Source organism: Ptychodera flava (genome assembly GCF_041260155.1).
Source record: "Ptychodera flava strain L36383 chromosome 3 unlocalized genomic scaffold, AS_Pfla_20210202 Scaffold_26__1_contigs__length_13983176_pilon, whole genome shotgun sequence".
NCBI classification, from domain to species: domain Eukaryota; kingdom Metazoa; phylum Hemichordata; class Enteropneusta; family Ptychoderidae; genus Ptychodera; species Ptychodera flava.
The window spans coordinates 4,703,455-4,715,464 of NW_027248280.1; the positions used below are offsets into that span (position 1 = coordinate 4,703,455).

Genomic DNA, 12,010 nt, shown 5'->3' on the forward strand with positions numbered 1-12,010 from the left:
TCTGTATACCGTAGGTGTGTCACTTAAATGAACTGCAAAGACTTATGAGCATCAGTAGCAGAGAAGGCTCCCTAGGTTAGTATTTTACAAAGTGATCAGTTGTTGAGATGTCATGAGCCAATTGGTTGAAAATTTGTCAGATGTTACATACTATGCATATAATGGTAATAGTACCATAAGGGGTTCTGTATGAGTGACCTACTTCTACAAGACTCAGTGTACTTTGACCAAATTGGGTTCATTTGACTAAGTGTCATACATTCTTGATTCGACAAACATTTGAGTTTGTACTTGCAGGTGAAATCTATTGATAACAAGTATGATTGAAAACACATGTACAGTAATTTAAGCCTGAAAATTATAATACTGTTTAGCGTGTCGCCAGTTGAATAGGTCACGGTCCCTCCACCGTGAATAGGTCTTTTCAAAATTTTGATTTTGGAAATGTGAAAGGAAGCAAAAAAATCAATTGTTGTATAATACTTACATATAATTGGAACTTTGGAGATCATATTGTTCTGACCCTATCACAACTGGGTGTTATTGACCCTTTCCATACAGAGTGCAAGACTCCACCCTGAGTTCATCAAATAATGTTCAAACTGCCAGTACAATCTTTTCATTATTTGGTTCACTGTTCTTGTTCTACTCCCAAAACAATATTTATGTTAAAACACCAACTGTTTAACTTATCAACACAGTGTCTATACTGTAAAATGCTCTGCTGTTGTCACATTTTAATTCTAGTCTGGACCAGAATTCAATTGTCAAAAATAACAGTGCAGTCAACACATCACAGGTTGATTTGAAAAGCTGAATACTGAGTAACATGCTTTGGGGAGTAGAACAAAAAACTGCAGTTATTAGTTATTACAAACAAATTCACAGTGAAAAAATTATCAAAAGTTTTGAAATACAGCTACTGGGCCTTTAACCTACACACGTGACTTGATGGACATCCATACATATAATTCTAGATCACATCAAAGCCTCAAAATGTTTGAGCACCACACTGACACACAAGGTATACACACATCCATGTAAGCATACAACCAAGACAATAAAAATCTATAATTTCATAGATGAATTTATTAGTGTCAAGAATGAAGATATTCCAAAAATAATTTGTGTTTTACAGGTGGTTAAGCTAGGTGATGTGCTTCTAAGCTTGAGTTAACTATCATTTACTATTTTGTACAGGTAATAGCTACCAAAAAGTGTACACTGATATCTTGGTTAATAACCAGTAAATAATCATTAATGCAGGCTGGAACCAGTTTAAACTAGTTTCACCTTGTACGTACGAGCTCAAACTTGAATAATATAGTCAATATCATCCGACAGCTGAAGATGATAAACTAACTTGTCCAATTGACACAAGTTTTGACGAGATTAGCTTGATAAAAACATATATTATCATCTGTTTCATCTGGTAAGTTCTAGTTTTGCCATCAAAACTAGTGTATGTAAGATAAAAATATTCAATAGATCATTGCAAACAGACAACCAACCACTGCCTCAGTATCCCTTCTATTTCTTAAAATGCAGTCTGAAACGACTGGTTGATAAACAGCCTAGTTGTCTGTCATCGAACAGTATATACCGGTTTGCCTAACATAAACATGATAGATAATTCCACATATATTTGACAGAATTCTTATTACATAATTACAAAATCATTTTTTCAATGTTATTTCATTGTGGCTGAGCAGGCCACATTTGATAGCTTTCAGACACATAATCCAGTACTTCAACTGATTTCAATGAGAAGAAAATTTTGACCTTAGAAAAATTTACTTGCTGGAGATTCTGAATGGAAAATAATGATCATGACATTACATATTAGGACATAAGGACTGTAGGTTTTTCTACATAGTTTCTACATCGCAAAGAATATTTGTATTTACTTCCTGCTGCATATAAATTGTATGTTTAATATTTGCAGGGAAGTCATTCAGCACAGTTTAAGGGACTATTGCAGTCACTGATAGTAAAAGAAATATTATATGATAAATGTATCAGAATAGAGTGGTTTCTGGGCATGGTGAAGACTTGAAACAATCTTTCCATATAGTAGCCATATTGGATTGTACCAATGCACAAAATGGACATGCAATTGTCAGCAATTCTACATTTCAGTGATAATTTGAAAAGTACTTGTTGGCAATTCTGTTAGTGACATGAATGCTATGGAAGTAACAAATGAATTTTTAGTCTGAAAGATCCGTCAGACGAGGGCGCTCTCTACATAGGAAGAGGAGCATAGAGAGCGCCCTCAAGCAATGGATCTTTCAGTCTACGAATTGACATGAACTTGAGTCAAAGCATTGTGTCCTAAATGTGACCAACGAAGAAACATACAGAGCAAGTCTTAAGTCACCATTCTTAATATGTAAAGAAAAGATACAAAACTTTCTGACAGCAAGCAACCAAAAACACTATCAAGAAATAAATTCAAATGCCAACTGTTAAAAAATAATCTGCACATGAAAGAAATCAGAGTTCACAGACTAGGTGGAAAGTTAGTGGTGTTGAAGTGGGTGGACATGCTAACAGATGTCTCTCTGGTGTTCAAATCTGATTGAGAATTTACTGAATTCATTGGTTGTTGACAGTTGCTGAAAAATACACCAATGATCCAATACAATATCTACAAAAATAATAAAACATGTCAACTTTTAGCTTGAAAGAATGTTTATATCTTTAGATGATCTTGTAGCTTGTCAAACACAATTAAAATGTTTGGGATCCTGATTGTGTTACTTCAGAGTTACAGTTTGGCTTTCTCTAAGTTGTGGTGCACACATTAGTTGGGGCACTCTTATCACCTATCTGTAGACCTTGTCAAGAAATTTTACCCAAAAGAACCTCGACTTTTTCTTCCGTGACTAAAATTATGAGTTAGCATCAAGAGATTTACATTTACATAATATTCTGGATTTGGCCATGGTTGTCTCTATTTCTTATTTTGAAGGTACATCAACTATTTAAAATGCCATATTTAAGAACAAACCCTCTCTGATCAAAGTTTAAATACAACAATTTACTGTAGCTCAGTTATTCATACTCCACCCTTACTGCATGAAAAGCTCTCTTTCATGTTTGGAATTAGGAAAGGCTACATGTCCTTTACTGTGAGTTCCAGGAGAGATACCTTGTACAATTTGATTTCAATTATAAAGGTAAGTTATCTGATCCCGTGGCAGGGCAGGTGCTTACTAGTCATTTGGCTTCCAATTATCACACTATTTGTACATCAGTAAGAATTTCTGTTGCATATCCTTGGTCTGCCTTCAGTCTCACTTGGATCAGCTGACGAGAATACGAATAATTACCAACAAACACGTAACAAATTACCTTTCCCATGATTCCTAGATCAAAATGGCTGCCTAAAGCCTGCAGTCTGCTTCTTGAATATGTGTACTTTTTGGCAAATAACATAACTACAGCTAACATTCTTAGAAACATAATTTCTCCTTTAAAATGTTCAAAAGTAAAATGTAATATTTTGTCCACATAAGTCATACAGTTTTATCATCTCAGGATACCCAGTAGTAATATTTGGCATCACAATACATTTAATATTCACACTTCTCCTCTCTGCTACTTTTCCAAACGAGTAGAAAATCTATAAATCATAAAAAAAATGAATAAACCTGGATACTATAGGGCTCTGAAAAAGTACAAAATGGATTGCTGCAAGGGTTACTGTCATGGACATATCTTCTGGTACCTCAACAATACTGCAGTCCATACCTCAAGTTTCACAATGCATAATACTTTGGATTGAATACTTCACTATACAAAATCTGTTGACAAAGCCTTAGCAAAACAAAAATAAAGTATATACTGACATTTTGACAATAGGGAACAAGTGAACAGATGCAAATTATCTACAAATGTTCCAGTAATGAAACACATCTTGGAAGCACATTTATAGATAAGACATAAACTGATATCTATCTAAAACAAGGAAAACTTGTGTATTTGGATTGTTCTCTCAGTAAAATTGCTGAAAAAATACGGTATGGGAATTTCCTTAGAAACCATTTGCATTTTCTCAAACTTTAAATCTCATAAAAATTAATGGAACTTCAAAAAAATGAGGTTGAAGGCTGACACAACACAATGTGTATCATTCTCTGTTTACACGTCAGGTTCTTTTTTGAGATTTCATTGAAAAAAACCGTACATGACACTGAAATAAACCAAATTTTAATGCTAAATACAACACTGCCTTTATTGAACACTTGGGGTTTACATTGTGCTTAGAGAAACTCTGCCAACTGGGTACTTTGCGTCTACGTCAATAGTACATTGATTTTCTATAATTATTATAGAGTGGAAATGATCTGTTCAGCATTTCAATCAATACTGAAGTACACTGGGCTCACACTATGCTACAGATCAATTGAACATTGCCAGAAGTATATTTATATTTATCTATCATGAAAGGCACCACTAGACATGCACCAATTAATATCATAAAAGAGATGAGCCTAGCATTCTGCAGGTATGCCAGGATGGAAATGATCAACATCAGAGGACGTCTGTTCTGGGTATTTGATATTCTGCTCTTTTCACATTCTCAAATTATATACTGAATTCACAACACTTGTCCTCAATAGTTGAAAAGGAAAGTTTTGGCATTTGTTAGCTTTCTAGCCACTCATGGACTATCTTGAACGTGTATCTTAGCTGACTATGAAAACTGTCCATTTCTGCATTGGCTGAGCACAGGGTTTGCAAACAAGTTTTACCTCACAGCACCTGCTAATAGGATAATTTTTTATTTTATGAACGACTACAGCCCATTTCCAGATCTGTTCCTTGTACTGTTACTAAATTAAAAGCGATACCTTATGAGATGCCTAACTTGTTAACAAAAGTCTAGAAAAGTCCTTATGGAACTTATTGTCCTGAAACTAATTGAAATGCATAGCACCAATGGTGTAGACTTCATGAGTGTATTCCCTGACAAAATCAACAGCATACATCAACCTGTTGGGAAAAGTGCATGGTAAAATGTTGAACAGGCCAGAAAATGCTAAATGTAAACACAAGGCTTTGCCTAACATTGCACAATAATCACAATTTTCCACAAACTGTCTACATCGTGTTGAGGCACAGCTTTCACATCACCTGATATTTGCCTTTGCCATCATTCTGTCTGACCTGTTTGTTGTTGGACATGATGACCCAGTATGTTCTGTTACTAAGTCTAGTAAACCCTTCACATTCTAGTTTGGGGATTTTTACTTGGTTTTTGTGTATGTGGTCAGATTTCTCACCCACAAAACTGGAGCTTGAGAGCTGGGGGTCTCTTACTTTGGAAGAAAGAAATCACTGTGTACTGTATATTGCATAACTGTAAACTACATACTGTGTACATACAGTGTATATACAATGTACATTCAATGTGCATAGAGTATATATACACTGTGCATACAGTGTACACACAGTGTATATAAAGTGCACTTACAATGTACATACAGTTTGCATACAGCGTATATGAAGAGTACATACAGTGTACATGCAGTGCATATACAGTATACATACAGTGTAAATACAGTGCCCTCCTCTCTTAACATGACAGATCAACTGACATATCCAAAACAATAAAGTTTAAACATGGTCCCTTTTCAAAACACTTGGGGGAACTCTGATTTAGCCTTGGTGTACAGGTAAGAAATCATTTCACTTGCTCATCAATCAAAGATTAATTAAGGTTTCCATAATAGCGACTTGGCAGATTATTTGACAAAGAAGCCTGTACTTGTACAACAGTATTTATGATGAAAACAGACCAAAGTCTTTGTACACTATCAGTGACCTGTTTCATAGCAAGACCCTGCACAGCTGAAAACCCTGTATGGCTAAAAATTGTTTTACTATTAGCAGACCTTCACAATTTGTCAAACTGTCCCCTTGAATGGCTCGGAAATCGTACCACACTCGAAGACACCAGCGAGTTTTGTAATTGAATTTTCAGCAAAAACAGGGTTTGGGCTTGTGTCACTTCCACAAAAAAGTGATCTACCGGTAGTAAATCATGAATAGTTTACAGAAAAATTCCTTTCCACAGAAGTTGCCTTGCAATACAAACAATATCATGAAACTGAAATCTGCTTCTACAAAACTGAGTGAGGTGTGTGTTTCAATATGAGTGAAACTTTGAGTTGTCCAAGTGACAGTTAATGATAGTGACATCTCTTTCAGCATGGTTTTTCACTTGCCGTCGTATCTGAGCACAATGTCTGCACAAAAACTGGCAAACACAAAATACAATACAGAGACTCAAGTCCTATCAAGTGAGAATGCCTGAGTGTATGCACAAGGTAATGCAATGTTTATGTTAATCAATGATCCACCAACGCACCAGCCACAATTAAAACGGAAGTTTTCTGTACATATATTGTTGAGGGCTCTGTGGCTCTTGCTTTGTTGTGTAAAACTATGAAACATTTGAATACATGATAGCTAGACAACTATGACAAATGGAACAAACTTAAAAACTAGGCAAGTTTTAGTAACAAGTAAACAATATTTTTGCTGAACAATAATGACAGTAGAAAGATACATTTAAAACCAAAAACTATAGTCAAACAAGTTATTATGAGTGAATATTTTACAAAAGAAACTTATAATGGTTAAATTTCAAATGTGAGTGATTGTCTCATCAGAGAATATACCAAATGTAGTCTTGTATTATCTGTACAATATGAATCATAGAAAACATCACGTTTTCATCTCTGACGCAAGACTCAAAAAATTATACCGACAAAAATGTTGACAAAGAACTTCAGAAAATTCTTGTCTCCTTGTGTGATACACTGTATACATGACCACTGTACCAGTTTGTTTTTAACATCTTTAATCTATGTACACCCCTCACACTATTTTTCTTCAAAGTGGCAGATATTAATATTTCATAATTGTATTTAGGAAGATTTGAAATTGATAATGCAGCCAGTAAGGCAAGCGTCATAGCAAATACCTTTTCATTTTCTCTCGCTTTGTTACCACCAACAGCATAAGATAACGTCCTATGCCATGGAGTGTCATTGCGTCACATGCAGCAAAGAAGTCTACCATTTGACCTTTGACACAAAAACTCTGTAACCTATTCTGTAACCCTCCCATGATCAGATGGTTTAAACACAGCATATTGACTATGTTACAAAAAATGTTGCCAAGTAAGTTCCTTTGTTGACAAAACCTTATTTACATATTATTTTAAACGTAACATCACTGCCATTTTAGAATATTATTGGACAATTCAAAATGACATCTTAATTGAAAATCACTCTTTTCCATTATCTCTTTCGCCACCATGGTTTGGCCCCAACCCACTGCTATAAATGGTCGGTGTGGACCTGTTGGCGTGAAGTGAAATGAATCCAATTTTTCTCATAGAAAGTGCCTGACTAAACCAATAGGTTTCACAGATTTCACAATCATCAATCATATCCAGAGTTTGACAGTTATCTCATGATTTGATTTACATTCTTCAGAACAAGTTTTAGAATAAATCTCTAGTTTTTATATCACCACCACTGAGAACAGACAATGATCGGTTATTGGGCATTGGAAATTTCTGTGTCCCACAGAGGGTTGATTAACAGTAATGAATTTCCTCTGTAGTTTTTCAAGACATCTGCATTGTACATCTGGGATTTATACACTTTCATGCACTTTTTCAATAACATAAACAGTACCTCAAGCTTTAATATTTGTTAAAAGAATTTTTACGTCTTCTGTGTAAAGATTTCTTTGTGCGTCTGTTCTCTCTCCACCCTAAGGGTGTGTTTCAATCATAGAATAACTTGAATTCAGCCTACATTACCTCTGCCTTTACCACGTCATCATAAACAGCCCGAACGTAAAATGCCTGATTTATAACATGAATGGCTCTTTATCTTTCATCTGATAAAACAGACTTCCTCTTGGGCACCCTGTTTGGCAGCAGCTTTCTGTCCTGGTTTTGAGCCTATCATTGCCCAGCTCAGTGTGCTGATCTAGCTATTGTGGTTTGGTTACACTTTTGGTTTGAAGATGAGCTTAACTAGACAGTTGCAAGATCACAAATTATGAGAAAAGATTGAAAAGCTATTATGTGAACTAGGAGCTCTGGGAAAGCCTACTGAAAAAACTGCCAAATTCACTTGACACTAAACTGAAATAAACTACAAGAAATTTCGTCTCATTAAAGTCTTGACAATTAAAAACTACTGTGCTTGCAGAGGTTTTCTAAAAAAAAAGCTGAATAATTGGCAAGAATCACTGGCAAATGAGAGGTCCCTACACTCCTGTACATTGAACCACGGATGTTTGTGATTGAAAATGTTCAGCCTTGCTCAAATTACCAACCTGTATTATTGTAAGCTGGAAAACATGTTTCATTACAAGTGATGGCGTATACTTTCAAGTGGCATGTGTCTGAATGGTCCAGAAAATGTTTTATCTTGAGAAATAGACGTGAATTACATCTATTTGAGTAAAAGTGATGACAAACAGACCTATCCGCACCATTGTACATCTCACTTTCTACTTCAGTCCTTAGAAAGGGAACTCATCTTTAATGTTTTTTCTTAAAACATACTGTCCAAACACATGGCCCTCCTAACAGTACATACGCACAGCCTCAAGACGTTCTCCACCCAAAACTGAACGACTGTAAAACTGTGCCTTGGCGGGGCGTATCTTGCTGCATACCTCCATCACTCAAAGAGAGAGGGCTACTCATTCACTGAATTGACACAGAGTCTGTGAAACCCTTGCAGGAACACTCCTGGTGACTTGACCGTAATGAACTTGTCATCTCCGTTTTGAGGAACAGCTGAATAATTTCCCGATTTGATACAATGGCAACATTTGAGAGCAGCAAATACAGAAACAAACAAACCTTCAGAGCTGAAGAAAACCATTGGAATAGTACAGCACATGCAGTTCACATGGGAAGATATAGGGATAGTTAAAGCTGACATAAAGTGAGGATTAATTATTCGATGCTCATTAACTACAAATACATTTTAGAAAAGGACTTTTCTGTTACTTGTGTGTCGTCATCGTCCATACCAGCTTTTTACAATAATTCTGATGGTCTACATACAAAGTAATTTACTTTGTATATTTGGACCTTGCAATTTTTTGGTTTACATACATAGAGAAATCTGTGAAAGTAAGACAGAAAAAAATACAGACATTTTTTTTAAAAAGCTGTAGCTAAAATTTCACAAATATCTTTATGTGAAATTGAAATACAATAGAACAATATTACGTGTGTGGTTTCAGTAGGTTTGTTGTCAGCTGCGATACATGTACAGGGTTATGAGATGTTGACACGGCTACACGGAACAAAGTTGCAAAGTGCAACCGCTTAGTTGATCTTTCACTTTTTCAACTGAAGTAAAAGAAAACTCCTGCTGGCTTTACATCATTGGATTAGAGTTGTTTATCTGGTAGAAATGACACAGAGACCCATCCAATACAAGAAAGTGGTGTAGTCCCATTGCTTGCAATGGTGAGGTCGGAGCTATACACACAGTATTAGGGGTAGATGGGTATATAACAGGTGTTGGCAAATAGTTGTTAAATTTCGAGAAAAATACTTCATAAAGGGCCTTAACAGTGTATCACGGGTACAGAGATCAGTTGACAATTTCGTAGAAAAAAAAACACAAACTAAAAAGTTCCTTGTTTTAAAAAAATTGCACAAAAAAATCTGTCTACATCTTCTGCCTCTAGTGTTTGGTGGGAGCAAACTCTCGCAGTATATTTCTAGCCATGTCGATGTCGTTCTGTGCGATGCCAAGGGCACGCACCACAGTGTCTCTGGAGAAACCTTCGGAGAGTAACTGTTCAACTGCTGATAGTGCCTCCACTGCGCTTCCACCCCTCTCTGGAGCGCTGGTCTTGCCATTGTGTTTCTTGGGTGTGGCGTACATGGGCTCTTCTCTATGTCGGCTGTCTGGGCTCTGAATATAATAAAAATAAGCCACCTAGAGTCACGACTTTTCCATTCAAAACCATTACTACAATGTCAAAGCATGTGGGATAGTAGCTTTTCTCTGCTTACATACGAGTTTTGATGTCAAGAGTGGAAATAATGAGGTTTCTTAACCCTTTGAGCGCAAAATCAATTTTTGTCACCTTTAAAGAAATACCCTAGTCAATTTGTTTTCAGATTTTTCCCAAAATTTTGATAAAAAACTGCAGCCAATGAAATGCCATGTTGGTTTGGTTCAAAATTATCAGAAAAATTACAGAAAAATTTATAAAAATTGGTAAAATGTTGCACTAAAATTTTGGTGGGAAAAATTATAGCACTCAAAGGGTTCAACCAATGTTTACCAATGGATATCCTACTAACTCTTAACACAATACATTTTAATTTATGCATAAACATGAAGGAAGACAACTTACTAAATCATGGTTTTCTTGTGGTTTGGGAACGGCTTTCCGAGGCGGTGGTGGGAAGTCATAGTCCTCCGCTGATAATACTATGCTTGGCAAGTTTCCATGTGGCTGGTGAGGTCTGGGATGCAACGGATCGTTGTCCAGGGGCCTCAGAGGTGGCGGTACGTCGTAATCATCTGGTACACTATGACCTGAAAAGGGGTTAATAGCATTGTGAAGAAACTCTCTTACTGTAATCTGAGTCATATATTCCTTTCTCTACAGATAATGACACATGGTTGCATCTCTGAGATGTGATTGTACATCAATTAAAATATACAATACACATATGACTAGATCCTTTGTACAATTATCTGGGCTGTGATCCAGAAGTTTCAAATCAAAAGTCATGAACAAGGGTTCCCTCCCAGTGTTTGTCTTGCTGAGATACCCAAAGGAACATACTCCTCACCCTATCCCCACAACTCTGCCCATTGACCCCACTCACCCTTGCCTGAATATTTACACAATCACTAAATGTTACAGTTTGCTCAGATTAATAGTAATGCCATACTGGTGGGCAGTTTTTGTTTTAAAGCAATTGTACTGCCTGACTTTTGTCAGTTCAAGTTACACAATAGGTGAAACAAACCTGGCGGAGACTGGGCGTTGAGGGCGCTGCATCATATTCACGCAAAGATTTTTGCTGATTCACATCATTGATGGAAGCCTGCTGTCTCTTGAATTCGGAGATTACTAAAGAACCTTGGGACAATTCTGAGGCAGATTACAGCTGAGCATTACCCTAGGGAGGCTATTTCTGTTAAGGTTTAAGTGAAGCCCCCTAAGATGTCATATGGCTACAACACATTGACACGTGCATCAAGGACTTTTCACTTGCACTGACTCTGGTAATCACACCTGAACAGATTTGAAAGTTAAACACTCTTATGCTTAAATTTCACTAAAATGGAAAAATCTTGAAAAATAAATGCATTTACAATGTCAGTGGCTATATCATTACATGATGTTTTCACTATGTTTGTTTTGCATGCCAATAGTCAGCTCTTATTCTACTTCCCAAAGCATTTTGAAACACCAACCATTCAGCTGGGCTAATGTGCAGCACTGAATAAGCTGTTATCCAATTGGGTAGCTGAATCTTGCCAATATAATTAAAACAATACAAATAGACTCCCTAAGTCGCTGTGAATAGTGACAATTGACCAATCAGAGAAAGAGCTTATTCAATGCTGCGCATCAGCAGATTCAGCTTGTCAAACACTTTATCTGTATGGTGTACAGGCACTGTTTTATTTTAGATTTGGACTAGAACTCACTTGCCAACAACAACAAAGCAGTTTACATATGTACAGGTTGAGTTGACAAGTTGTACACTGTGTATTTTTAATATACATTGGGGAGTAGAACAAGAAGCTGCAGTCAACAAACAGAACAAAGAAGGTAAATAAACACCACCAAGAGTTAATCACAGCTCCTAGAGATATATTGATTGTTCATCCCTTCCATTTACACAGAGGTCAATCTACCAATGAGACTTCCATATCACTGCATTAGTGGAAAGATGTCAGGCTGATTAGCTTTGCACTTT

At 36.3% G+C, this 12,010-nt stretch overlaps 1 protein-coding gene across 5 annotated transcripts in view; it reads right to left on the reverse strand.

The window, feature by feature from the left end:
- Window positions 1-6,551: 6,551 nt before the first annotated feature.
- Window positions 6,552-12,010, reverse strand: part of LOC139126135 (E3 ubiquitin-protein ligase CBL-like) — a 52,937-nt gene continuing 47,478 nt past the window's right edge. For 4 of the 5 annotated variants that reach the window (XM_070692183.1, XM_070692185.1, XM_070692186.1 and 1 more), the window contains 2 exons: window positions 10,426-10,610; window positions 7,009-9,977 (listed from right to left, as the gene is read on the reverse strand). In XM_070692183.1, the coding sequence (XP_070548284.1) occupies window positions 9,744-9,977; window positions 10,426-10,610 (419 nt within the window). In that variant the 3' untranslated portion in view covers window positions 7,009-9,743. Of the gene's footprint in view, window positions 9,978-10,425; window positions 10,611-12,010 lie in introns of all 5 variants that reach the window. The other variant, XM_070692187.1, reaches the window with a different exon arrangement.